Raw genomic sequence first — 26,520 nt, 5'->3', positions numbered from 1 at the left:
CATTTGTGAAAATCAGAAAACTATGTTCGGCTAGGCTTTGTCACTATTAAAATCAGGCCTGTAGTTTTTCCACAATCCTTTCCTGACAAGTTTGCAGTCAAAGTTTATGGTAATCTCTAGCAATTGCCTGCTTTTGCACAGCTGTTTATTCTGCCTTGGGTGTGATATTTGCATTTCTCTCAACAAGTGGACCAAAGAAGTGTCAGACAATATGGAGCTGATAAATCCATCAAAGACACAAGCAAAATATGACTTGTGTATGCTGTTAATGAGCAAAAACACTCTGGGGAGCTCAGTAATTGTGAACATCCAGGCTAACACTGTCCCGTTCATTTAAAGAAAATGTCAAGGACCATTTTCCAGCGAAGCCCAGTTTGATCTGACTGTGCTGCTACAAGCCGTGAATAGGTGGGTTTCCACTGGGCCTCCCAGCAGGTGAGAACCATTAACACAACCAGACTTAAACACCAGAGATGCAACAGGATGCCAATTACTGTGAAACTGACTTGAAATAACTTGAAATAAACACGCTTCTGGCAACTCAAAAGGCCCCCAGCGGGTTTGACATGGGTAAGTTAAAAAAGGTTCAACTTAATGCAGAAATTTTCCGATACATAGGAGTGACAACCTGGCAACAAACAATGACGTTTGACTGGTACTCTCGAAGCACCCAAGTGTGTTGTTGTTGTTGTTTCCCACTCCACTCTTCTCCAGTAAAAGGACTTCAGACAAGAATAAGCAACATGAAGCAGCATGAGAAAGTAACTGCTTGATTAAAGCTGCCTATAGAAAGTATCTATTAAATAAAAACACACCTGCAGGCTTCAGAGCCTTCCTACGCGAACACACAGTCGGAGATGATAACCCCTGCTATACCTCGAGAATAGACAGGCCAGGTTACAAAAGGATGCGGTAAAAATGTAATAATGGTAATTATACTCGTTTTTATTGTATTTTCCCCACATGTGTACTCAGTTTTGTTACCTGAGACTGAGGTGGGGCAGGGTTGGGGAGTGGGGGTTCAGGTAGTGTGAGCATTGGGCTTCTGTCTCTTTCTTTTTGTGAATGCATATATAAAATATATATTTTCAAAATAAAAAAGTTATTATGTTTGTTTTAGCTACCCATTCTCTTTGCTGGGACGACAACAGTAGCTGCACATAAATGTGTTTGTGATAATGCTGTTATGGATTTACAACCAGAAATAAAACATGACAGTTTTATTGAAGCTAGTTAATTTGTCTTCTATTGCAACATGGACAACAATACGTCTTATACTGCCATGCTATTCAGCCTGATTGTTAATCATTGAAACAAGGACTCTACAACAGTGCACCTGCACCTTGTCCTCAAGTTTTTGTCTCTTATTGATTGATTTATTTCACTCAGCTTTTCTCTACTGCTGCTAAAACATATGCAAAGACAATACAGTTACATCTTATGCCTTCTTATCTAATCCACCTGTCCAGACCGCCCTGTACTAACAAATAGGCCAGAGAACAACATTTCCCACTATGCCCCGCTCCACTGCAGACCCGCCCCTTTAGTTTGAATGGCAAGTTGTTTGTTTCAGTCCGACCAGCTGCTAACTATTCCAGTCGGAGAGCAAACATGGGGACCAGCGGTCCTCTGCTCTCTCATTTAAAAGGTCTGTCAAGCTACCGGAAGTTAGCGAGAGAAATTACTTCCGCTTTCATGTTTTTCCTATAGAATAAAAACACCAGATTTTGTGCGTTTTTATTTTTAGTCAGTGTCTGTCAACAACTAGGCCGACATATAAAACTGTGAAATAACTAAACGGTTTTTTCCCTACCGGAGGACATGGAGAATTACAAGGAAATTGCTGAACCAAAAAAATACCATTTCATTTCCCAATTAAAAAAAAGCTTAATTATGTTTATATATTAATAATTTCATAAAAAATTATTAATTTGTATTTTACTTGTGCCATCCCAATTAAGCCACGAGATAACTGGGAGAAAGGATAAAAAAATGCATGGATGTATAGAACTGGGTACAGTGCCAATGCTCAGCTTTGATAGCAATCACTTCCAGTAGCCAATGGTGGTAATGCAGTGAAAAATCCCCCTCCGAACTATAATTATAAAAGAGACATCTGTTGACAGGACACTTGGAACTGTAAACAAGGTCAATTACGACTCTATTTCTTAATTTTCAATCCATGAAGGTTTTATATTTGTAAAATTTAAATGGAGCCTAGAAAAGCTAAATAAAAGTCTGTGACATTATCACAATGTTAAGTGTGTGAGCAGAGCAGGAACTTTCTGGCAGGGCCAGTGGAAAAACACCTATGGCACATATTCAGTGGGCCACATAGTGTGGAAGTAATAGAATAGAAATAGATTAGAAAGCCTTCATTATCGTTGTATATTGTTATAGAATAAAATTTGGAGCACTGCTCCTCATTTGGACAAAAACTAGTGCAAGAAATACAAGAAAATACACTAAATACGACATAACACACTAAAAAAGCAATAATTGAAAAATCTAAAATATGTCAACTTAAAAGCTTTTATTTTAGCTTCTAAACCGGGGGTGGGTGGGGGCGGTATTTCTAACCAAATGTCAAACTATTCCTCTAACATTAGGCTTTCTTTAATGCACACGCATTAGCGTGTACTGGGGACTTTTATTCTGAAAAAAACCCTGTCGGAAGTGTGCGCGGTTGCGTCGCGGGTTTTGACAGCAGGTCCGTTTTTACCTCTGCTTTCTTTATTCCACCCTGCCTCGCTCTTTCTTTCTCTATTTAATACGCCTTTTCGCCTGCCTTGTGTGCGTCTATTTATTTATTTATGCATCTTATTTGAAAGTATTTAGTATATTTTTACATTCTAGTCGTTCCTCAAATGAGAAGACGTAAAAGATGGAGCTTCATATTTTAGAGCACAGCTTGAAAGTGGCGAGTATAGAAAAAGAGGGGATACAGATTTGCACTCACGGATTAATAAAACTCGCTTTCTTGGCCTCCAAAACAAGGTACGTAACTTCCTAGACACGATATGCAAATACACAGTGTCATTTATGTTTTTCGGAGCTGTGCGTGTTTACTGGAAGGATACTGCTGTTGTTAACATTATAGCAAACTAATGCCAGGGGCTGAATGCACTTCTATGCTTGTGTTAAAAGGTAACGGTGTTCATTGCTGCCCGTGTAGTTGTATTAATGCCTCCAAACGCAGCTTGTTATTTATCTCTGCCACCAGTTTCCAGGCCTATCCTTGTTCTGTAGTGTCATTTTGTAGCTTTGTGCCATCTGTAGCTGGGTCGACGCCAGCGGGTGTGTGTGTGTGTGTGTGTGTGTGTGTGTGTGACACTGCATGTGTGTTTGTGCAGGCTGTTTTTCCTTCTCTATAACATGTTTTCATCCAAACTTGAACAAGCAGCAGAGGGCATTTACTGCCTCTCCTGTCCTGTGAAGTGGATATTCACTGTGGGGCATTCAGCCGGAGGAAACTTTAATTAAATAGCCCTGGCAGTGACATGACAACAGGCCTAACCTTATACTTGTTTTTACTCTGTTGTGCAGCTTTTATTACCACCACGGTCTATTAATATTAGCCCAAGCAAATTAGTTCACTTCACTGACACACTGGTTATTTTACAACAGGCAAAGTCAGTCAGTAGTCCAAGTGTGGCACTGAGCTGATAATCAAATCTCCCTCTGTGCTGACAAGTTACTGATAAAACACAGTCTCTTCAGATTACTCATTACCTCATGCAAATGAAATCACTCACTGGATGTTACTCTCAGGCTCCAGCTAAGGTGTTCACCATGCCACTAATTTATTTTCTTCCTCACAATACTAGTTTAAGAAAACAAACTTGATACATAAAAAGCATAATCACCATTATTTTTTGGTCAATATTGAGAACACGATTATATAACATTTGTATATAACATTATTGACTTTTAAAACATCAGGCATTTTTTAAACTTAATATAATTCACCTGGAGAAAAAATATTATCTATGCATTTCATGGGAGTAGAAGATGTTTATAGAAGACAAAATAAATCAATGTACAAGTTAAAATAGATAAGATAAATGTTTGACAAATCAAATTATGGAAGCCTTCTGCTGTCTTATTACCTAAAATAATACAGATGATGGAGAGGGTGTGGGATTAGATAAATTTACACTTCTTCCCACTCCTTTTCGAACATGCAATTAGTAATTTACTCATTTCTTATTCATTATTCAGTCATTAAAAAAATGCTAAACACACGCATAGGGCATTGAAATTATATAAAATCAGTATCAAAGTCAGCTTTTTATTCTCGTCAAACTACATCAGCAAGTTTTTTTTAAAGCATTTCTGGTGGTCAAAGTTGCTGCAACTTAACTTAACACATATTCTGTGATTACCCAGCTTTTTAAAGTGTGAACTGATTTGTTTTGCTGGTTTAAATCACCAGTTACAGTAACTGCATCTACTTCAGTGAATAACTTTGGAACACAATACAAAGAAATCTTCGACATAACGTCAAAACTGTCACTTCTTCACATTCTGTTGATAATGTTCATTCCTTTTTAGAAATCTATCCAAATTGCACCTCTGAGGTTGGAAAACTTCTCTGAAAGTAGAGTGGCAACGTTGTACAATAAAGTTCTTGCTGGAGTTTTGACCTCTTTGAACTTCCCTGAAAGCTCAGATTTATCCATTAATTTAGGGTATTTAAACCTGTAGATAATCACTCTACAAAATTGTGAGAATGGGTGACATCACTTTGTACTATTATTGGATGACATGTTTATTAACATAATTCAGAGTATGTCTTGACCAACACTGGACAAGGTTGATCCCAATACTGAAACATTTTAATAACAGACAAGTCATCAGTTTTTGTTGTTATTTCATGTCTGCTGTTGGCCAAGTTGCATGCCGTCCGGAGACAAAGACTAATTGATTAAATTAAGGGAAGACACCAACAGTGGAAACAGCTGATTAGTCATGCAAATAAAAACTTGTTTTTATCAATATGCCATTTCCATTCAGCTTGCTAATGAGATACGTGAATAAAGCCAGTTTCTAAATAACCTTTAACATCAACTCAAGCATTTCTGTAGAGACATTTCTTATTCCTTATTGGTTAGCATACAGAGTATAAGCTGATACCACAGTATCTGTCATCAGCTAAGATATCAGCCTGACCAGTTCCTCTCTCAGCCGCTAATAGAAAGATTTAATATTCCTTTGTTCATTAATTTGATATTTGTTGTTGAAATAGGAGAGGTAGAACTTAGGAAGGAAGTTAACACGTAAGCGTGGTTTTGCCTTTTTTAACCAACTTGTTTGTCACAACATATTGCTGTAGCTTTGATACTGTCAGTTAAAAGCAAAAAAGTCTTGGGCTGCCTGATTTGTTTTGGTCTCAGTTTTCTTCAGTCGATTAGTCATTTTTCTGCGTTTTTCATGCTGAATGAGAATCTTAGCACATCTCTGATAAAGATTTAAAGAGGTGCTTTCACCTCATTCTTTATGGAGAAATTTAGTTTTGATGGATCTGTTGATTAGTCGACAAAAAACGTATGAATGTTAGTCGACTAACAATTTCTTGGATCCCTATCTCCACTACAGGCTCATCATCACATTACTCAGACCAATTCATAATGCTTAGATAAAAAGCTATGAAAATGCCAACATTTTTTAAAGTTTTTATCAGTTTGACCAACATTTAAATCCCAGAACAGATGATTTTCATGTAAAGAACTGGTTTGACTGTATCCACATCTACTTTAAGTATACGTCACAGTCTGTGTGGATGATTAGGCATTCAGTTAATTGAAGCTATGCGGCATAGCCAACTCATTAATACTTTTCATTTGTGGATTCGGATGGTAGGAAATAAAGCAGCACCTCAAAAGAGCTGACTTTGTTTATCCCCATCAGATATTAAAAGAGTACCAGAATATTTCACTCAAGTAAAAGTGCTTTTAATTTAAGGGAAAGTTACAGAAAGAGAAAAGTAAGGACTGGGTCAGTCAAGATTAACTCTGTATCAACGTTTCTGTGTTACATTTTTAAAAGAGAAAGATGGAGGTAGGAAGAAAAAAAAGTATTTGATGGTGATGTTAGATGATAGACCTATTAAAGTATAGTACACATTTAGCCTACAAAATATAGCTCATTACACTGGTGGACTCGAGGGGCGCCCCAACGTTTAAGAAAAAGGCAAAGTGGTAGATAAAATTTGATGAAGTACCCTCCAAAATGCCCTCTTAATGGACAAAAGGTGGTAAAGTGCCCTCCAAGGTGCCCTTTCAGTGTTTGGGTGCCCCACCTTATACAACAGGTGCCCTTTTATTATAATTTCTGCCCCTGCCTCTCATCGGAGTCCGCCAGTGGTGCATTAACATCTGGACCTGTGCTACACATCACACTGAGCCCTCATGTCCAAACCAACAATATATTCATTTCACAATGTAGCCTGTGTATACTGATTATCACCGACACAACAAGGAACTGACAATTTTGTAAAATAACAGACACTAATTAACAATCGGGCACCACGGCAGGTGCAACAGAAATTAAATAACCTGCCATTTCTCATAGAATCACCGCTGCAGACAAGACAAACGTTTAAAAAAAAAACCCGAAATAAACTGCACAGCGACTGCAGCCACAAACAAACACATTATAGCTGAAAGAGAGCTGCACACACAGCGTCAGGCTGATGCCCTCCTCTTTAGACAGGTGTGTTGTTGGACTCACCTGTCTGCACGGCTTCGGTCTGCTGTACCAAGAAGTCCAAAACCTGCTTCGGAGACAAAATTACCAAAAAGAGACACAAAATGACATTACATAACATTTCCACTTCTTCCGGTAACAACAACACGGCAGATAATAAACGGTTCGGTAGCAGCTGCCTTTCTTTTTGTTAACGTCGTCTAAGAAACAAGTGAAACAAAGCTCCAGCTTGCGCAATAAAGTGCGCAAGCTTACCACAAAACGGTAAAGTGCCATTCATATAAAACTCACATTAAATTTTCATATCAAGGTGGGGGCCACAAAATATCGTCAGGAGGGCCGCAATTGGCCCGTGGGCCGCGAGTTTGAGACCAATGAGGTAGATGCAACCGACTGCAGCAAAAATAAATGAATAAAACGTACACTGAAATTACTCACAAAATTACTCGTTACAGCAACAAGAGTGATTCGTTACTCCCACCTCTATTGAAGGTTAGCGCATTGTAATTTTAAAAAAGAGCATCAGTTCAGTGTGCAGTTTGCTCTCGCTACATAGGCCTATAGTTGTAGTAAGTGGGAGGAAATATCTGCAGTAAAAAACACTGAAACAAAAGTTTCTTCATGTTTTATTGAATGAGTTCTGTCTCACTGGCTCTGTCAAATCTTCTTCTGGACTCAAGATTTGGGCAAAGTCTTAAGTGGTGCACCTTATTTAAATTATTCAATAAGTTTATATCATTTCACTGCTGAACATGCGTGTCCCTCAGATGACACCAGTTTTGCTACTAGTTCATTTTCCTTTTATCTGAGTCTTTTCTGCACACCTCGGCCTGGTGTTGTAGAAGCATCAACCTTGGCGCACCTTAGTGGCTCCTGCATTCACTTAGCTCCTTCACCAGCATACTGTCATAGAGCATCCTCTCTGTTTTGAACATATTATGTATATAAGCTTAGATGTTGGTTTACTAAATTAAAGTAGCTTTACTTGTGTCCATCTTTTGGCAGTTTTTGTCGTCAAATCTCTTGTCTGTCTTTTCTTTCGTTTTTGCATACATTCCCACCAGACAGCCCTTAACGTCAGCTCATTCATCTACATCAACAACTCACAAAATAAAAGAATTGGTGCAGCAGTGTTTGGTTTTGGATTGTGTTTTATATTCATCTGTGCGGTGCGGTGGTTTGTATAGACTTGTTTGTTCTAGTTTTTCTCCGCTGTTTGCAATGCTTTGCAGTTTAAACTAATTTAAAGACTCCCTGTGAAGTTCCTTGTGTGCACACAGAATGTGAGTAATGCAGGCTAATAGTTCAGTGATCTCCCCCTCAGTGACGCTTTAATATACTCAGTCTCTGCAGCATTTTGTTGCAGAGATTTCACTGTTGATCTGCATGGAAACTGTCATTAACTCAACCACACGACAAAAACTCCAGTGCTCATCATCCTAATGTTCTGGCTCAAAAACAAAAACACACTGAGAGTCAAAGTAACACTCGACAGCTCATTTAATTCCTAGAGGAAATGCAGAAAGCATTGTTGAGTCTCTTCTGTTATTCCCCTGTTGTTTTTCACGCCTTTCAGCCAAATATTATGTGCGAGCATTCAGTCCCTGGCCTGTAAAGATGTGATTATTACAGTAGTGTAATGGTTTTCCTGTGCTCAACTGTCTGCTGGATATGATTACAAGCTGATTCTTAACAATATTCTTCATTATCTTTGAACCGGTTTGGTTTGGTGCATTGAATCCTGACAGTTGGAACAACAATATGGACATTTCATAATATGACACAAAAGGGAACACAGAAGTTTTGGCATGTGTTGGCGAATAAATAGAGGCTAAAATAGCAACATTTTGATTCTAATCAGGAACTAACTGATCACTGAATAAGTGAACAAGATGATGAATCTGAGCAGACATTAGATGCCAGCTTTCTGTGCTTAATGGTTTTAGAAATTCTGTGCTACAGACACATTTTTCAGTGCCAGAAACATAAAAAGGCTTAATACCCAGCCCTGTTCATGATATGACACACACTAACGACATGAAAACACTTGTAACTGTGCTGAATTTTCCAGGTTATTAAATAAGGATGGGTGGACCAATGTTTTTTCTCCCTTCTTCTAAAAACATAACTTGCAGTGGCATTGCATGTTGCATGTTTTTGCTCAGGTAATTAGTTAATTAGTGTAATAAAACTACATTTTGAGGCAAATATTGTACTTTTTCTTCTACTACACTTAGCTGACAGCTTTAGTTACTTTTGAGGGATTTAACAAAAAAAACCATGATCCATTTAAAGTGATTTGACTGTTATTTTATTTTGTTAAACCTCATTACAGTATATTAAGTTGTTAAAATGAGCCATATCTTTACAAAATGAAAACACTGCTTATATAAATGCATCAATAAAAATAATCTAATAACATATTTGGAGTATATAAAACAACCAAAATGGGCCCATTCGGCATAACAAGTACTTTTATTTTTCATGCTTTAAGTACATTTTGATACTTTTGTACTGAAAGTATTAATACATACTATAAATGCAGGACTTTTACTTGTAGTGGAGTAATTTCACAGTGTGGTATTCATACTTTTACTTCAGTAAGGGATCTGAATACCTTTTCACCACTGCTTATTTCATGGCTGTCCATCAAAAATTGACTGACCAACAGACCTACAAGACCCTAGAGCTACTACTATATAGCTTAACAAATATTAGTTTTTATATTTGAGGTGTATTCAAAACCCTCTCTTAAGCTTAGAGATTCCTCTCACAGCACTTGGCATTGTTCAGGTTTACATATAGCACCATGCTTTAATTGTAGCTCGGTTATGGGCCTCATATCTAATCTAAAATGATGAAGAAGACATTTACAGGCATGGTTACAGTCTTGTGTTGGTCCCTGCACATCTCTTTGATGCATCTTTTCATATAAAACTGTCTCCAAACAGAATTTGATGTGTATGTAATGAATGCTAGCAGAGCTAAAAGAGACAGTAATAGTTAGACAGACTTGATGTAGTGAATGTAACACGGTGCTTCATCCACTGTTTGATCCGTCCTCTCTGTTTCTGCTTCTCCCATTCAGATGCAAGTTTTTCAGTTTGACAGAGACTCCAGAGGACTACACCATAATTGTGGATGAGGAAGGCTTTAAAGGTGGGCCTCTCTTTGTGGATCTTTAAAGTCGCTGTGGCAACCATAGATCGGGGCAGCAGGAAAAGATCACATTGTGTAATCTCCGATTCTCTCCAGCACCACAGAGCTTCAGCCACTGTTTGAGCACACTTTGTCATTATGGATGTGAGGCCAAGCTGCCAGTCGCCGTGTTTTGTGGTTGGCTGATTTAGTGAATTCATGTCATTACACACCCTTTTCCAGGGTGACCCTCCTTGGTTACCCTGGAGACTACAGGCTATTTGTTGCATAACTGGCGCAGGTATTTTCTACTGGTGACTGGCTGAGTGTGTAGGTGCTCTCTCTCCTGTTGAACTAAACTATTAAACTCAACCAAGCAATGTTAGATACATTTCTGACAATTTTAAAACCTCCCATAAGGCGCTGAACATATATTTTTGTAGTGCTATTACATGTTAACTTTTTTCAATTTTTTTAAGTTACATTTTTATTTTAATTTCTTCAGTAAATGACATTCTATATGGTACACAGCTCTGGATAGTAATAAGATAAATACATTATTATTAATAATTATAACAATGCTATAATAATAATAATAATAATAACTAGAAAATTTCCTCTGGGGAAATTCTGAAAGGGCCACGGGGGCTAGTGCCGGTGTGTGTACACTATGATGAGATTCTGCAGAGATTTCAAACAATTAATACTAGAAATGTTATGATACTATATTATATACAAGGAGCACGCCTACAACAATCATTCCTTTTCAAGTATTTATTTATACAGCAACCTATGACCTTTAACCTCTAATTGTGTGTGAAGCATGTGTATCTGGAGTATGACGGGTATTTTATGCAAGCGAACTATACTAAAACACCTAAAATGCGTCGCCTGTGCCTGCATAAAGACTGATAAATAGGCGTGCGTACAGACATGCGTATTGCGATACACCAGATAATAAAGGGTGAAAAGTGCCATGCCATGCCGTGCCACGTGCGAACGTAGCAGACGCCGTGCGCACGCTCGTCTCAATGTTCAAATAATTATTTACTTCATGATGACAAATTTTGAGTTTAACAGCTGCTTCGCTTCACAATTAAAGCAGTTCATGTATCACCAAGAAAGACCAATGAGACAACTATTTCAAGTCTACACATGCACACGTTAATGCGTCTGAAGTGTTGGCTTTAGGACAATAACACACATGCGTTAACGCCTGTAACACGTGTACACCTATAACAGCACATCAGGACTGGATTGCTCAGGCGCCAAACTGAGGAAGAGGCATGTGCGCATTTACACATGAGGTCCACTGGATCATCAGGGCCTGACAGTTATTCATTTTCTATGTTCTGCAGCATATCTACATAAGTAAATAAATAAATATAGTACGTATGTGTAAATATAAATACACATTTTTCTCTCCACTCCAAAGACATTTAATATAACATACATTATTGTAATATGTTACATGTTAACAGGTTTTTTTAAATTACATTTATAAGAAGTTAGGGCTGCAAATAGGGATTTTTTAAAATATTTTTAATATTAACATTAATATCAGTTATGACCCTTAAAGAATTGATAAAAGAAGGGATATTTCAGGGTTGAGCAAACCCTTTATTATAATTGGTAATAATAACGGTTCACATTTATGTGAAATTGGGCAATTTTAATAAAAAAAAACATTTAAAAAAAAAAATACTTGGAGGAGGATGCCCACACACCCCGCTAAATATGTGCATCGCAGTTTTTTGTAAAACTTCTGCAATCCTGCTAATGAAGAGCCTGAAACCTGTAAATATTCTGCATTCTGCTTGAAAATGACTGAAAAAAGTGATACATTTTCAGTGAATGATGAACCCTTAATGAATATTATGATAGTTTCAAAGCATAAGTCACCAAATTAGCCACCATAAGCTACTGGTCATACCACATAAACACTGAATTAATTGAATTGAGCAAGGTTGTGTTTTATTGCTTGTAAATACTCTTTCAGAGGAACACTGTGCCTCATTATTACAAATATGTTTTACTCACATCTTACATATTCTTGACTTTTTCTAAATGAGCTGAAAATATAAAATATAAATCCAAACAGTGGGTGGTACCACAGTCTAGACTGGAAATTAGTGAAATAGGCGGAAAATCTGGTCTAATACACAGTCTGCTCCAACACTCACTCCAACACAGAAAGAGCGGAGGCTGAGAATAATATTGGATAATTCCGGATTATGAAAATGCATTGGCAAAAGCACTTAATATTTAAAAAATGCATGTGTATAAACACTGAGAAACAGGAACTATAATACATACAAAATAAGGAACTCATTACTTATGCTCATTGTTCATCCTGACTTCTTCTCTCTTTTCTATTTATTCCCAACTGGTGTTAAAAAAAAGTGTTACTTGTGCATTTTTCCAAGCAAACAGTGATTAAAAACTACAATTCTTTTATGAACTGGGTACTATTTAAATCCTTGTCATACATTATAAATGCAGCTGTGAAATAAATGAGTCAAGCCTCTTTTAGCATTTTCCTAAATCAGGGTTCTCCTACTCCTGCTACAGTATTTTTTACATAACATGTCTCTGTCCATTCCCAGAGCTGCCCCAGTCAGAGCACATCAGTGTTGCTGATGCCACATGGTTGGCCCTCAACGTGGTGTCAGGTGGCGGCAACGCCTCCAACTCGCAACCCATCGGAGTCACCAAAATCGCTAAATCAGTCATTGCACCGCTGGCCGACCACAACATCTCTGTTTTCATGCTGTCGACGTATCAGACGGACTTCATTCTGGTGAGTTTTTATAAGAATGTTCCCGTATGTAGGCATGTGAAATCTGAATCACACCAGTCACGTAAAATATATTCAGAGATCTTTATTTCTGACCACCCTCAGAATAGGGAGATGGTATTACATTAATTTACAATTTTCAATTTGGATTTGGCTTAATAAAAAAATCTAATTAGGGGGACTTCCAGTGATGCAAGCAGAGTAGCCACGTTTTGCAGGAGCTCCGGCACACCCGTTCATTTTCGATATTAATAATTTATTTCTAACAACCTAACAAATCTAATATGGAGTGTTGACTCTGTGTAATGTCTCTGGAGCACTTTTGGGGCAATTCGACCGGCAAAATGCCTCCGAAACAGGCCAAGAAGACCGCCATGGAGAAGTTACCCTGCCAAGATGGCGACAACATAGGCGATATACCTGGAGTAGACCCAGCAATTGTAAAAGTCATGGAGGTAATGACGGCTAATATCACCAGCGCGATTGATGACAAACTGGACCGTATGCTGTACAGTATCAACGATAACATATTGCAGCAATTTCACAAGATTGGCAACCGGTTCGATGAGGCCGAGGGGAGGATATTAGCGGTGGAAATACTGCGGTCGGAACAGAGAAGCAGGTCGCTAGCTTAACGAAGTCAGTTAAGGAACTAACAAAGCGTCTTCAGGACCAGGAAAACCGAGGTCGCCGAAAGAATCTGAGGATCCTGGGATTATGTGAAAAGGTAGAGGGCAACGATGCGGTCAAGTTTATGGAGCAGTGGATCCCCCGGACCCTCGACAAAAAACCCCCAAACTGGACCAGCTCATCCCCATCCCTGCCTTCAAAGCTGCTCTCTCAGACATTCTCACTGACTCCTGTAACTGTTTTTCTACCACCACACACACTTTCTTCATATTTCTTTTGTTGACTGTTTTTTGTCTGTGTATATATATATATATATATATATATATATATATATATATATATATATATATATATATATATATATATATATATATATATATATATATATTAGGGCCGGGACTCACTTAAAAAAATAATCTAATTAATTAGAGGCTTTGTAATTAATTAATCGCATTTTAATCACATATAAATATTTGACCTGAGAACAGTGAGAAGTAATTTTTTTCACATGGATTTTTAGTATACCATTGAATAATGATTAAACCCAAAAAAGTTTGTTGTGTCTACTGTTTAGACTGGCAGACACACAACTTAAAAGTGCACATTCCAAAAGTCTTATCTCTATTCTCACTTTTTGTGCAAGGAAGAACATATTGCTGAAGTGGATAGACTGTAAACCCCCCACAATAGCTGGATGGCATAAAGTTATTTTTGATATGTTACCCATCGAATACTTAATATATAGGTCCAGATGTATGACTGATGCTTTCTATAGAATCTGGTCCCCATTCCTGACTTATATTGGTACGAGACTAACTGCTATTGTGTTGAAGGGCCTGCTGGACCATAAGTGAGATAATATGATGCTGCTGTGGATACTGTCTCTAGGTGGACTCCCCCCACTTATCTCTATGTATCATTTATGATCTCTCTTTTTTAATTTATTTTAATTTATGTATGATATGGCCTACCCCCTGTGGTTCTTGTTGTTATGGTTGTTTTTGTCGAAGACACTGTTTGTTTGTTTTTGTGGCTGTCTGTGATGGTTTGTGTAATGTATATTTGGCTACTCATAATGACATGCAAAATTTAAATACATGACATAACCTTCCATCCATGTTTCTCCAGCCGATTGCTTTATATTTGTATTTATTTGTTTTTGTTTTTGTTTTTGTTATATGAAAAACTAAAAAAAAAATCAAATTAACACTTAAAATAGTGAATCATATCTTAACCCATTAAGGCCTAAAGCACCTGGAAAAAAATGCCTGGAAAACCTATGGGCGATTTTCAAATGACCCCCTAAAACCTGAAGTTTTTCTGGAGATTCAACAGCTACTAAATAATAAATTTTTCAGCCTCTGCAGCAGATAAAAATGAAATTCAAAAAGTATTTGAGAGCTTATACCCGTGGCTTTCATACGAAGTTGAGTTTATTTGTCCAAACCTTCAATACATTTTTTTTTTTTAAATCAACAAACTCAATATAAAATCCTATGCATAATACTAATACATGCCCATTAGCAAGATGCAAACATGATATGACCACTGGAAGAACAAGACATAGTTCTCATTAGCCTACTCTAATAAAAAATAAAATTATCATAATAATAATAATAATAATAATGCATTTTATATATTACACTTTTCAGGGTACTCAACGACGCATAAAGTAATATAAGACATAAACAGTCATGATTTCTTATATCATCATCACAATCAATTAGCCTATTATTATTATTATTAATATTAATATATTATTAATAATATTATTATCTCCAGATGGCCTGTTCTTTGGTGAAAATATGTCGTCTAAAAACATATTCCTCATCCATAAATGCCGGTCGATTGGTTCCGAGGGTTCAAAGTCCGGATCAGCAATTAAATGATCGGCGCTGTTTTCATCAGATCTCTTCCGTCACTTACTTCTGAACTCCTCCGCTATAGTCGTCTTCCTCCATGATTTATAAGTTCTGGAAAAGTCCGATGTTGCATTGCGACACTCCCGCATGTATTCTGATCATGATTCTGATGCATTTCATTGGCCAAGAGACCGAAAATAGGTGGAAAAAAATACAAATACTACAAAATGACGTATCCGCTGTCCCGGCCTTAATGGTAGAGTGACGCAACAGCGCTCCCGGCTTTAATGGTAGAAATGCGGTAATGCTTTCCCGGCGTCAATGGGTTAAAGGGAGACTCTCTATCTAACGGTGGTGTAGTGGTTAGCACTCTCACCTCACAGCAAGAGAGTCACCATTTCAAACAGGCCATGAGGAGCCAAAAGAAAACATGAGGCCAATTTGTAAAGCCATCACCGGTGAATTTTTAGGCCTTAACACCAGCGAAAGCCAGTTCATCATATAGTCGTGTCGTTTGTCCATCTGTTCCATTCTTGGAAAACCATCTTGTAGTAGTAACACCTAGAGGGAACTCATTCAAATTTGCCATAGATGTCCACTTGGACTCAAGGAAGAACTGATTACATTTTGGAGTTCAAATGTAAAGGTCAGCTACACGGTGGTGTCATGGTTAGCATTCTTGCCTCACAGCAAGAGGGCCGGCTCCGGCCTGCGGCTCTTCTGTGTGGAGTTTGCATGTTCTCCCCGTGTCAGCGTGGGTTCTCACCGGGTGCTCCGGCTTCCTCCCACTTCGTTTCATTGGTGACTCTAAATTGCCCGTAGGTGTGAATGAGAGCGTGATTGTCTGTATCCATATGTCAGCCCTGCGAAAGTCTGGTGACCTGTCCAGGGTGTACCCCGCCTCTCGCCCAATGTCAGCTGGGATTGGCTCCAGCCCCCCGCGACCCGAGTGTAGATAAGCGGTTAATATAAGCGGATAATAAATGAATGAATGAATAACTTAAAGTGCCTCAAACCCTGACTCAAGTAAGTGAATCAGTTCAGCACATAAACTGAGTTTAGTTCAGTATCTAAACAACTGTTCAGTTCAATGTATAAACAACTATAGTGGTAGCTAATAAAAATTAAAAAATACAGTGGGTTGCAACAGGACATATTGGTACTTTAATATAAAATGAAATTGTGTCGTACATCTCAATATACTTACTACTTTCTATCACTGTGTTGGTGACTCCAAATTGCCCATAGGAGTGAATGAGAGCTTGAATGGTTGTCTGTCTCTATGTGTCTGCCCTGTGATAGTCTGGCGAGCTGTTCAGGGTGAACCCCGCCTCTCGCCCAATGTCAGCTGGGATCGGCTCTAGAGACATGAGTTTGTGCTTTGTGTGATGAAGTCTGTGAAAAAATAAATGCTATAGCTCCCCAAGACAGAGGTATCCATGTTTTTGTTCTCTGCTGCTAAACAGAGTGATGGGTTAGCCAGCAAAACAGTTTTCTATAATTTGCTCACGCTACAGAACATAAAGCAACATCCGAATGACATAAATATTTCAGCTAGCAGTTCAGTCACTGTTTTTTCCTACTGTGTAGGAACAAAGTTGAAAAATATCTATGATAGACATGTTTATATCGTCATGTCACAGTGTTGGAAGGTTGATAAGATTATTGATCAGGTTCACAGCATGCCTTAAGAGTTGCATTATTTGTCTATTATGCAACCACAATAGTCTTCGTGCACAGTGCCTGGCATGAAAAAGCAATAACCTTGCATAAAGCGTACCTCTCACAGCCCTACTTCCTTTTGATTTAGGAAGAAATCCTCTCTCTTTTGGCCACAGGGAGTGTTTTATTATTGCCTTGCTTTAGTGGAAAAACAAGGTCTGCTGAGCCGCTCTGGCATGTTTATGAAAATGAAAGAAAAAAACCTGCATCGATGTTGATAATCTGTTACGTAAAGGGGATCAGCGGCTCAGCCTCTTGCTGGAATTCCAGGTATCATACCCGGGCCTGTTTCCTGTCTCCTACCCACAAACCTAATTATTGCTTTATCAGATCAAAAGATTGAAAAAAAAAACCCTGCTGCGTTCACCCTGTCACCCACACCTACCACCCATCTTCTCTCTGTCCTTGTCTCACGCTGTGTCGGATTGCATTACCGAATCTCTGAGCAGACCAAAAGACAGACCAGCTTAAGATGTGTGGGTTTTTTTGCACTGTTAGGATCTTTTGTGTTACATAAAGCGGTAAAACCTGACCCAAATGTTGAATACACTCATTTAAACCGAGCCATGAGTATTCTGACTGAGTCAAGCTGCTCAGAGAAGCTACACACCAAGTTTTCAGCCTTTCCATCTATTCACACACACACACACACACACGCACACACACAAAGAAATTCAATTGGCGCATTACCTGCCACCCTCTGTAAGGAAACACTCTGTTACTCTTTCTTTCACCAACTCCAAAATTTACTTGGTCCAGAGATGTCCAAAACTGGGTACATTTGCTCAAAATTTATCGTAAAGTTGCAAGGATTTTTTTATGGTTCAAAAGTTGCAGGCCAGAACATAAAGTTAATTGCTTAGCCAAGCTTATCACACACACACAGACGCTAACACACACACACACACACACACACACACACACACACACACACACGCACACAAACACTTTACAGTTAGATTGCAGGCGACCTTTTAATCAAATTGATATTTAACAAGTTTGTGAGACAAGTAATGTTTATCTATCTATTTGAGTCAGACACATGCATTTAATGTAATCGCAGAATCAAATATGTCATCACCGGAGTCTTATGATTGGTTGCGTCTCTCATCAGATGGACGTAACCCTTTGCATGCTCGTCCCTGCAATGTTCTGCTGTTATTCTCAACACAGCTGAACCGGCATTTCCCCTGAAATGTTACAAGGTCTTGAGGTGGGAAACTGGTGGTGTAGATTTCCCTGATTATGATGCCTGCTTCTGTTCAAACATGCGGGAAATGTTCCTGAATGTTTCAGGGATAGACTGCGTGTGTAAAAGTCGGCCTTCATCATTCTTTGGTGACCTTTTGACCTTTAGTGACATCGCAGTTATACAGGACTAGATGATGAACGTCTTACTGAAGAGTCGTTTAGTGATAAAATGATCATACTGTCAGTATTTCACTTCTTAAATTCACCTGACCTCTCCTTTTTCCTGTGGTTTTGACTTATTTCTCTCCTGTAGCCGACTTCTTTCCAGAATTTAATTTGGAGCAGTCTATTACTGAGCTGGAGCTGTATTTCTTCTTTGTTGTTCTGGGATTTTATTTAATTGTGTTTCATTCTCTTCTGAATTAAATACTTTTTTCCCCTCTTTGCTGTGTTTTTTAATTTCTTTGCCACTTTGTTTTGTCTCTGAAAGGTTTTATACAAATCAACTTGCCTTGTATTGCGTGTACTCTTGTACTCATATGAGATCAGAAATGACGTAACATTTTGCCACACATATAAAACTTACAGTACATTTATATAAAGAAAATATGTTAAGTGTAAAGAACTCTTGCTTATATTATAATTTGCTGTGTTGCTGTTGCCTCTGTAGCCCTCTACGCACTGGAGATCAATAGAAGCTATTTTACTGAAATGTAGAAAGGCATTAACAGAAGCAGGGAAAGAGAGTGGGCACACTGAAAAGTGAAGTTAAGCATTTCAACACTTAACTCACTGCAGGAATATGTGAAACTAGGAATGTTTTCTCAGACATAGAAGCACCTTTCAACATTTTTTCTGAACTCACCTCGTTCATTTCTTTTGTCCTCAGGTTCGAGAGCGAGACCTGCCGATGGTCATGCACACGCTGTCTTCCGAATTCACTTTGCTTCGGGTGGTCAACGGAGAGACGGTTGCTGCTCACGATCTGGGAGTCACCAACGGCTTTGTAAAGCCTAAACTTGGTAAAAAAAAAAAAAAAACAACATTTATGTTCATCTTTGTATTCAGGTTATTCCTAGACCCCATGACACATTGTGTGTTATTTTCTTTTAAGATGTCATGTATTTGATAATTTTTGTTTTTCAGTGCCCCGGCCCATCATTCACCCCTTATCTAGTCCCAGCAACATGTTCTGTGTGACCAGCCTGGACCCAGACACACTGCCCTCTGTAGCCACCCTGCTCATGGATGTCATGTTTTACTCTGGAGGGTAAGAAATGAAACGATTTAGTGGATGAAAAGTTAAGGCTTTTGGACAACATCTTTTAAGACACCTGTAGAAGTGAAAGGAGAAAAAACAAGAGAGACTCTGTGGTCTTCTTATATTATGCTTGTTTTTAAGTTTTGACGTAAACACCAGTCAAGAAACATAATTGTTTTCCTCAGCTGTTGTGTAGCAGGATTTATAATTGTATTACTTAAATTTAAGACATTTTGGTACAGTAAAGTAATTTAGTTTGTCCACCACTTTTGATCCAGACAGACGACAGAAATTGGTTGACAATGAAATCTGTACAAACATTCATGGTCCTCAGAGGATGAATCCTTAAGACTTATACAGTTTCAGACATTTTTTCCTTTGAAATGTTTCCAAGTATTGGAGGGAGCGTCATTTGTTTTAGGGGAGTAAAAAGTACAAGATTAGCCCCTGAAATGTAGCAGAAAGTGGAAATACTCAAGTACCCCAAAATTGACACTGGTTCTTTCCACCACTGCCATTTGCCAGCAGAAACTCTTAGGTGGTTTAAATAAAAACGTGTGAAACCTACGAGGACACGAATGTAAGATGGAGGTCATTAATTGTGAGATTACCTGAATATGATTGGACCACACTTAGTGTGTTTTTTCTTTTTCTCTCTTCAGGACAAAGGAGCCCGGAGCGTCCAGCGAGGACTCCAGCCACATCCGCTTCTTCTCCTTCTCCCTGATCGAGGGCTACATCTCTCTGGTCATGGACGAACAGACAACTCAAAGGTAAAAAGAAAGTATTTATATAGCTCCTGCTGTGTAATTTACCACACATGTTCTTTTAAAGATGCTGTTTTCTTTTACTCAGTTAGACTAGGATGTTATGTTTATGCAGGGGGAACAAATTCATGATTGTTGTTTGAGGGGGCGAATAGTTTGTTGCTAAGCACTAGCAGTGCAGTTGGGCATATACAATGTACTTAAGTCACAGTGGGTTTCAGTCTGACTCATTTATTCTCCGCTGTGTCCCCCTCTTTCTCACAGTATACTCTCTAATCAAGCAGAAAGGCCGTAAAGAAACCTGAGCAGCTGCTGTGGTTGCACCTCTATTAGCACCACATCAGAGTTTGTCCATTCATAAATGAGGCATCGGTTATGTCTTTATGTGTTAATAGTAGGACCAAACTTGTTTTATGAAGTTCATATTTTGCTCCTGCAGCATGTAGGTCAGCCTTGTCCCAAGGTTTATGTAAGACCTAATGTGTTGCCTTAAAGGAATAGGTCACCCATTTTACTCAAATTTACAATGGCTCTCTTATTCAGCGCGGCAGTAGAAGAATTCACCTGCTGACGTCCATCTGAGTGGTTAATAGTTAGCTTCTTCTGCTGCCACAGCTCCACGCAGTATCTGATAAGTGTGTCAGGTGTCTGCTGGTTGTTAACTAAAGCGAATCAAAGAAGTGATTTAAAGCAGAGCCAGGGTTGGGAAATAATTTCTATTTTCATATTACATGGGGCTGTCAATCAATACCATTGTCTTCTGATAATTACGTACATTTCTTTTAATCCGTTAAATATTTAAAATTAACATGTTCATTTTGACAGCCTTACCTCAATTATAGCATTCTAATTAGCACTAGTATATTAATTAGCTTTTATTTAATCATTTATTCTGTTTCGCCATTTTGTATATATTGTCCTGTAATCTGTTAATTTTGTTCTCTTCAAGGTTTCCAAACAATGTCCTGTTTACCAGTGCTTCTGGTGAGCTTTGGAAAATGGTTCGCATCGGGGGACAACCTTTAGGATTTGGTGAGTTTTATTTGCTAAAACGCTAGTTGGCAACAGGCCACATGTTGGTAAAATTAACAGTCATAGTAAAACAGTGTGTGTAAACTAGTGATGGGAATAATTAATCAAAGAACTTGGTTGATCACGTGGAATCTTTAATTGCTATGTGTAATTTTTTATTTTTATTTTATCTATGACTGCGTATCAGTACTCACTGAACTGAAAGATGAGCTGAAAATTAAGTTGGATAAATCTACAGTTTGCAAACTAAAAGTTGCAGTAACAATTATAAAACACACAGAAATACAAGAGTATTAATTGGAGAAAAACTAGCTTACTGTATCAAACCTTGCTAGCATGAATTACTAGGTTTAATTTGATCCAAAACTTATTTAAACACAAAACACACTTAATTATGCAAGATTACTGTAAAAACTAACCTCATGCCTCTTTGGGGGCTAACACATTATCTTTACAGTATCACCTCACTTGATTTAGTATTATTATCAACATGAGGTCTCTTTTCGTTTTTTCAAAGTAAAGGCGTCCTTTATCAAAACAATTTTTTGCATAGTACTGTATAAATATATTTTATTATGCCCACACATACTGGAGTATGTATAAAAATATAGCAATTAATCGAGTAATTGATCGTTATCGTTATAGATAATCGAGTTGGCAGGTTCCTTCCAAATGCCCATCCCTCGAATAAACCAATCTTAATTAAAAAAAAGGTGTGTAGGTCGGTTTAAGTTCAAATAATTCAATCTGAAACCCATCTTCTGCCATTCCAAGTGGTCATATTATGAACACAAACTTGATGAAATGGAGCTAATTTAACTGCGCACTAACTAAGCTTTTTTTTCCACAGATGAGTGCGGCATCGTGGCCCAAATATCAGAACCCCTGGCAACGGCCGACATTCCAGCTTACTACATTAGTACCTTCAAGTTTGACCATGCCCTGGTAGGAACCTCTCATTATAGTTTATTTTGATTAAAAGAGCCTCTGCAACGATCAATTAGTTAATCGATTAGTCGATACACAAAAGAAAGCTATTTTGATAACTAATGAATCATTTTTCACGCAGTAATGCCAACAACTGATGGTTTCTGCTCTTACTTTATAATGAATTGAATATGTTTGGATTTTCCAAGCAGTGGAATAGCATTAAGATATTTAACTTAATAATAATATATTGATAATATCAATAAAAGTAACAATACTACAGTCATTAGTAATCAAGTCTTGTCAAGATAAAATTCTTAAAAGTACAAAATCATACAGAAATGTACAATACTATTAACAAATTAAAATAGTTTATAGAGAATGTCCCATTTCAGTATCATACATATTAATATATTGGGTTATAATTCTTGATGCACTAATGTGTTCATCGCTTTTATGTTGCAGCTGGTAAAGGTGGATGTCATTTCAGATTCTTGATATACTGCTGGCTAGATAAATCTATAATAATATATCATAATTTATTAGTTGATTTATATTTTGAAATAATAATCTGAATAATCTGCAGAGTAACTGAAGTTATTAAATATATGAAGTGGAGTAAAAAAGTACAATATTTCCCTATAAAATGTAGTGGAATAGAAGCATAAAGTAGCATTAAATGGACTCCACGAGCCAAAGGATGTATCTTTTAATTGAAAATATATTTGTCAGATTAATCGTTAGTTGTAGTAACATGCTGCTGTCAGATTGTCATGAACCCTTGTACATGTCTTGTCCAGGTTCCCGAAGAAAACATCCAAAGTGTGATCGGAGCTCTGCGGACCAAGAGCACGGCACAGTGAAGGAAGCTGGAGGAAAACAATGACTGTTTTCAAAAGTCTTTTCGTTCAAACGTTTATCATGTCCAAAAAGTGCCAAAAGCTTATTAGCGGACTACTGTGGATCGGCTCTGAAAGGAAGGGATTGAACCGGGGGGTGGGGGAGTTTGATGGTGTGTTAGGGATGCCTTTGTTACTCGGCTGTTTTCTTTACCCCCACCCCTCCTTCCCTCCTTGGCACTCGGGCCCTCCACTGCCCTCTCTGGTCATTGTTGCTTTAGTTTACCAGACTGAATATGTTTTTTTCCTCTCTAAAAGCTGCTTCTTCCCACTCCCTGACCCTCATGAGCACCATACTGTATTAGTTACATAATTCCTCTCATGGAAGGATGACGAATGTACTCTCAAAACAATATTAAGAAATATTAAGCTCTCCATATTTTTTTGTTTTGTTTTCCGCAGGTCATTTCTTAGTGCCAAGATGTTTGAATGCCTAAACTGATGCCTTTGTCAAAATACTTTACATGTGTGCAATTGTAGGAGACAATTTCTGAGACAGGCAGCGATGACACGGCGCCTGGTTGAGTGTTTTATTTTTGCTTTTAGTAGCTGTTGAACATCTAATTACAGCAATGATCCGACTGTTGGAGTCTATTGTTAAATTCAGATGCTTGGCCTGGTGACACATGAAGTAAATTCAAGCTCTTGAAGAGGAAATTATAATTTTAGTGTTTTAAAATTGATTTGCATTCACACTGTGGGCAACAGGTCATGAGTCACTCAAGTTTTTAACAAGTCATTTTAAATGGATTCTTTGGCTAGAGAGCAACATTTATATGGTATTAATCAATTACTTTAGTAGTAGTTGATTAATTGAAAAGAAATTTAAAGTAAAAAAATAAAATAAAAATTTCATCCGGTGTATTAAATTGAAGAATGAGCTCGCTTTTCAAAGTTTTAAACTGTAAGTACTTGAATACCTTTGGGTATTTAAGTGGTCAAAATAAATAAGATGGTGAATTATTTTGTAAAGAGATATTCAAAGTCTCCAGAGGACGAACCTTACTGATGTTTCCCTGACCTTTCATTTAGCGCCACCAGGAGTTCAGAGTTTTCACTCAGTTTTGGGGTCCCATCAATAGGTGCAATACAAAATGCAAAACTTTAATCTATTTCTATTTCTATTTCAGATTTTTATTTTCTATTTTTTCCCTATGAATTTAAGACAAAAGTCTAATCTAATCCTGGCACCTTTACTGTCTAATAAAGGCAAAAAAGCTCAAATTATCTTAAAAAAAAAAGCTCTAACTATTCCTGTAACAAGCATTACTGTATATTTGTTTTTGTTTTTTTTAAACGTGTTTTCACGGATCGTGCTGCTCACAGTGTGAACCCGCAATAAGACCTGATGATTAAATGCAATGATGGAAATGTTTGCATCACAGTAGTAATAAATTACTGAGCCACTTTGACAATGTACTAGAATAAGCTATGGTTCACACGGGGAAGGAGCCCTGGTGTCCATTTGTAGGTGTTGAAGCTGCCCCTCTCCTGCTCCAGTCTGCACTTTAATGCAGGTTCCACCCCCACAGACCTGCTGTACTGATGTGAAAACAGGGGAGGGCTATTTACTGTAGAAATATCCTGTCCACATGGGGAGATTTCTGTTGGTCTTAAGCATTTGGTGATAATGTTTTTTTTTTCTTTTCATTTTTTTTTTATTTCACACCACCTTGCACCTAACAACAACAACAACCTTTCTTCTGATCAGATTTGATGAGTAGAAACCCTGTATTTATCAGTGTTAAAACAGGAGGAAGGTGGCATTTTCTTCTGATTCTATTTCAAAGAAAAAAGTTAAAAGATTTTCATTTGGAGCTTCTTGTGTGGAGAAGAAATAAAATAAACAAGCTTTTTTTCTTTTTTTCTTTTTGGAGCTCAGTTTTCACCAATGTGTCATTTTTACTGTCTTTACTTAACAACGGGGATTGTCCTCTCACTGTTATTTGCTCCCAATGTGTACTTTAAATCAATAAACTGGTGACATCTCTGCACAATGTGGTTGTCAGAGCCTCAAGATTAACTGTAAATCACATTCTTTTGACTCAGATATTAGAAAATAATAAACTACAGACTGAAAAATATGATCTTTGAGTTGCAAGAATGCAAATACAAGAGTGACAGTACTATACTAGAAAACAAGCTCAAAGTGGAGGATGTCATCTTGTGCTTATAATAACCTGCCGAGCACAAACAGCAGCAGTGATGTTGCCGAGACTTTCTGTGACAATGTTGTGACATCAGCAATTCATCTAGTTAAAAGGACCTAAAAGTGAAAAGACACTTAGAAAACCCTCTGAGACATGAGGCACTCAGAACTGCAGGCATGAAAATAAGCAGTTATAAAATAAAACTGGTCATTCTTTCAAATAAAATATTGGTAAAAAAATAAAGGTACATTTATGAAAAACTGACCAGAGAATATCACAATCCTTAAATGTAAAGAAATGGTTGGATGAAATCCTTATCTTTTGGGTGAGCCCCTGGTCTGTAATGCGCCAATATCTAGGCTTAGTAAAAGTATTCCAGACACCCCTCCCCCACCAGAGTTTTCCAGCTCCTCCAGGCCAGGAGGAAGCCCGAGGCTTTCCCAGGCCAGACAAGATATGAAATCTCTGTTCTGGGTCTGGCTCCGGGCATCTTACCACGGGAGGCAGCCAGGAGGCATCCTGATCAGATGCCAGAAACACCTCAACTGGCTACTTTTGACGTGAAAGAAGAAAGCGGCTCTACTCCGAGCTCCCTCTGGATGTCTGAGCTAGCAGCCAGAAGCAACGGAAGAAACTCAGTTCAGCTGCTTATATCCACGATCTCCAATCACTGCCCAAAGTTCATGACCATAGGTGAGGGTTTGGAACATAGATGGACTAGTAAATCCAGAGCTTTGCTTCCTGGCTCCATTCCTTCTTCAACATAACGGTCCGATACAAGGCACGCATCACTGCTGACAACACAATAATCCATCTGTCCATCTCACTACATTTCCTCTTCACTCATGAACAAGACCCACAGATACCTGAACTCCTTTGCTTGGGGCAATAACTCACTGCCAAATAACTTGATTGTGTTTCCACATTCCTCTACTGAAGGAGGAGATTTTTGTTCACTTCCCTCTTTAATTCCTGCGTATACCTGGCAAACTACATTTGGCATGTCACGACTTCAAAAGCCAACCAAAGAAAAGCCACTAACACTGTGTCAGCTACTGCTAATTACAAACTAAGAAACAGTGTAGAGATGCTAAATAAAATTACCATTCTGACGTGTTTGCTAGTTACTGATTTTAGTGCACAACAGATTCCTCATCTGCGTTTTCAAGGCTCAAACATGTTTCCTCTCATGGAGAAAATAGACGCCAGCATGACCTCTGCAGCTGGAGAAAGGTGTGGTTGGATCCATTAGTATTCTGCAATAAGGTGTGAGAAACACGCAAAAAAAAAAAAAACCCTTCTCCAGCTTGTTTGTATTTCTTCAAACAATTTACAATAGTCTCTGGCGGTGCATTGTGCGTGAAATTGTTGGCCAATGGCAGGCTTATACCCACAGTCTTCATCCGGTGAGTCAGACTAGATGGTTGCAAGTGTTC

At 38.1% G+C, this 26,520-nt stretch overlaps 1 protein-coding gene across 1 annotated transcript; it reads left to right on the top strand.

Moving 5' to 3' along the window:
• The first annotated feature begins 2,615 nt into the window (after positions 1-2,615).
• Positions 2,616-25,018, top strand: castor2 (cytosolic arginine sensor for mTORC1 subunit 2). Its single transcript, XM_059351367.1, has 9 exons — positions 2,616-2,997; positions 9,797-9,867; positions 12,453-12,646; positions 18,938-19,070; positions 19,195-19,318; positions 19,972-20,082; positions 21,026-21,108; positions 21,959-22,053; positions 22,836-25,018. The coding sequence occupies exons 1-9, from the start codon at positions 2,885-2,887 to the stop codon at positions 22,896-22,898; spliced, it is 987 nt and encodes a 328-aa protein (XP_059207350.1). The 5' UTR covers positions 2,616-2,884; the 3' UTR covers positions 22,899-25,018.
• The last annotated feature ends 1,502 nt before the right edge of the window (positions 25,019-26,520 follow it).

Source organism: Centropristis striata, chromosome 15, assembly GCF_030273125.1.
Source record: "Centropristis striata isolate RG_2023a ecotype Rhode Island chromosome 15, C.striata_1.0, whole genome shotgun sequence".
In the NCBI taxonomy this organism is placed as follows: domain Eukaryota; kingdom Metazoa; phylum Chordata; class Actinopteri; order Perciformes; family Serranidae; genus Centropristis; species Centropristis striata.
This window is presented reverse-complemented; position numbering and strand designations above follow the sequence as displayed.